The sequence below is a fragment of the Ailuropoda melanoleuca genome, chromosome 13 (assembly GCF_002007445.2).
Source record: "Ailuropoda melanoleuca isolate Jingjing chromosome 13, ASM200744v2, whole genome shotgun sequence".
Taxonomy (NCBI): domain Eukaryota; kingdom Metazoa; phylum Chordata; class Mammalia; order Carnivora; family Ursidae; genus Ailuropoda; species Ailuropoda melanoleuca.
Window position 1 is genome coordinate 44477331 of NC_048230.1, and position 2903 is coordinate 44480233.

At 61.3% G+C, this 2903-nt stretch overlaps 1 protein-coding gene across 1 annotated transcript in view; it reads left to right on the forward strand.

Annotated features, from left to right (window-relative positions):
* Positions 1-1074, forward strand: part of SLC25A10 (solute carrier family 25 member 10) — a 7506-nt gene extending 6432 nt beyond the window's left edge. The window contains exon 11 of the mRNA XM_034640786.1: positions 46-1074. Coding sequence (XP_034496677.1) covers positions 46-167 — 122 coding nt within the window. The 3' untranslated portion in view covers positions 168-1074. The remainder of the gene's footprint in view (positions 1-45) is intronic.
* The last annotated feature ends 1829 nt before the right edge of the window (positions 1075-2903 follow it).

The following is a 2903-nucleotide window of genomic DNA, read 5'->3' on the forward strand; positions in this document are numbered from 1 at the left end:
GGGGGCGGGGCTGAGGGTGGGGCTGCCGGGCTCTCTCCACTTGCTGTCCCCGTGTCTCCGCCCAGGGCCTCGTGCCTGCAGGCATCCGCCTCATGCCGCACACCGTGCTCACGTTCGTGTTTCTGGAACAGCTTCGCAAACACTTCGGCATCAAAGTGCTTTCCTGACGGGCCGGGGAGCGGGCTGAGCCATATCCAGACCCCAGCACCAGGTTCTTCCAGAGCCCAGGGGGGTTGGTGGGCTGGGCGCTGGCCCAGTGCCCAGGCCTCCCTCCCACCGGCCAGGTCCCCACCCTGGCCTTCCCCGACAGGCTCCTGCCCGCACCCAGCCTTCCTGGCCGGAGCCCATTCCAGTGACCCTGTCCCCTCCACCTCCTGCCCGCCCACCCCAGGCTCTCGCCATCTGGTATTCGGCGGCCCCCCCTGCACACTTAGGACGCAGAGGGGGTTGTCCAGGCCCAGATCCGGTTTTCTTCCCTCCCTGAGTAGCCAGTTAACACTTGAGGTGGGCTGTCCAGGCTTTCTAGAGTCTGGGGCCCTGAGCACCATCTTCCAGCAGCTTCCGTCAAGGAGCTGGGTGGCAGCCGGGGGAGGGGGGGGCCGACCCCCAGCGTGGCCCACTGGACTAGGTGTGTGCACATGCACTTTTATTTCTGGAGCGGGACCATAGCTTTTCTGACACTCAAGGGTGGCTGTGTCCCCAGAGCCCCCGGGCGCGTGGGCAGAATCAGCCTGTCCCAGAGGGACGGTGAGCACACGGCCCGCGGGCGCCAGGTCCAGCCAGCCCCCCATTGCTTTCGCAAGTAGTTTCGCCAACAGCTCTCCGAGCCAGGAGCCTGCTGCTGCCTTCCTGGGTGGGCAGTATCCCATGCGCTGCCCACGCCTCCCCCAGCTCCCCAGGCGGAGGCAGGCTGCAGGGTGTCCTCAGGGACCCACTCTGTGTGAACGGTGGCTGTCCACAGGCCCCCCACAGCCGAGACCCAAAACGCCAGCACCTGAGTTCTGCTGCCAGAGCCGCCTGTCCACGCCCCCAGCAGCGGGGGTCTGTAGGGGTGTTAATGAAGGACAGCGAAGTGCACCATGTCTGGTTGTCTGTGTGTCGGCGGCTGGCCTGGTCTGTGGGCGGCGACGCTGACCGGGGGCCACAAGACCTACTCAGCACCGGTTCTGGGGGGCAAGGCTGAAGGCCCAGAGGAAGCAAGAACCCCAGCCCTGACCAGATACATTGGGGTGGCCTGTGGGCAGAGGAACTGGGGGGGATGGGCAGCAGCAGCCCAAAACCAGGGGAGGAGAGGGGTGAGGCAGGGGGGCGGGCGGGATGTGCACGTCAGGGGCCTGGTCAGTGTTGAGTTTCTGAATCCAAGTTACCGCGGACGCCCGGGGCCACCTCTTCTCAGCAGGCACCTGGGTGCTCCAAGATGGCCCTCCCCCTGCTTTGAGAGCCCCCAGCAGATCTGACCAGCTGCCCTGGGCACCCCGCTCTTGGCTGTGGGAGGAGCCCTTGGGGTCAGAGTCCTGGGCTCTTGGGCACTGGTCGGTGGTCTAGCGAGCCCAGAAAGGGGCTGGGCAGACCCCCGTTCTGCAGCCCACACGCTCTTGGACAGACGGGTGGGGGCAGCCGCTGGTGTGGGGGCCGCCCTGAGGCCTTTCAAAGTTGTGGGCGGTTGGCCTGCTGCCCCTCGGCGGCTCAGACATCAGGGCCTCTGACCCTGTGGCTCTGGAACATTTCGAGTGTACAACAAAATATGGTGTTAGGCGGGTCTGAGCTAAAACCCGATGCAAGCACGTACCCACGTGTCCCCCCACCCCCCAGCTACGGGGGGAGCACGCACCAGCCCTGCCACCGGATTATTTGGAAGCAAAGTCCAGACTTGGAGTCATTTATAGATGAATACTTCAGCACGTGTATCTAAAAATAGTCTTTGAGGGGCGCCTGGGTGGCACAGCGGTTAAGCGTCTGCCTTTGGTTCAGGGCGTGATCCTGGCGTTGTGGGATCGAGCCCCACATCAGGCTCCTCCGCTATGAGCCTGCTTCTTCCTCTCCCACTCCCCCTGCTTGTGTTCTCTCTCTCTCTGGCTGTCTCTATCCCTGTCGAATGAATAAATAAAATCTAAAAAAATAAAAATAGTCTTTGAGGGGCACCTGGGTTTCAGCTCAGGTTGCAATCTCGGAGGCGAGGGATCCAGCCCGACATCATGCTCTCCTGAGCACAGAATCGGCTAGAGGTTATATCTCAAATTCTTAAAAATAGTCTTTGCAAAAATGTGAACGTAAGTCCAGCAGTAATTCATTGTATGTAGAAACGGTAAGAATCCATCTTTGCTAACCTCTAGTTTCCACAATTGCACGTTGGAAGAGCTGGTTTCCTGAGAATCAGCCCCGGCCTGCGGTGTCTCCCCCATCCTTCCTCTGCTCAGTCCTGCCGCTGCCTATCAGATTCGGGCCCTTCACCCCTGAAAACCGGCCATAGCACAGGATCCAGGTCCCATTTCTGAGCAGAGGACTTGGTGTGTGGGGCATGCTTCCCGCGTCCTTGCCGGGGGTTTGGGGTCTGGCTTGGTTTGGGGGTCGGCACAAAGCAGCCATGCACCTGGGATCTCAGAAGCTGACGCAAGTCTAGGAGCGGGGGACGGGGGGCAGGCACTGCCGGGCCTGGCCAGGCCCAATTCTGACGGTTTGGGGCTTGCACATAACTCCCCGTGCGTGGGGTCAGAAGCCCCACTGAGAAAACTAGAACCACAGCCCAATAATAAGCAGGAGGGGTCGGGGTGAGTAAGGCCAGGAGGAAGGCTGCCACCTCTCTCAGACCCTAGACACCTTATAAAGGGAGCAGGTTTGGGCCACCAAGGGGCATGTTCTCGCTCCTTGAAGCTGCTTTGGTTTGGAGCAAGAAATCATCTCAC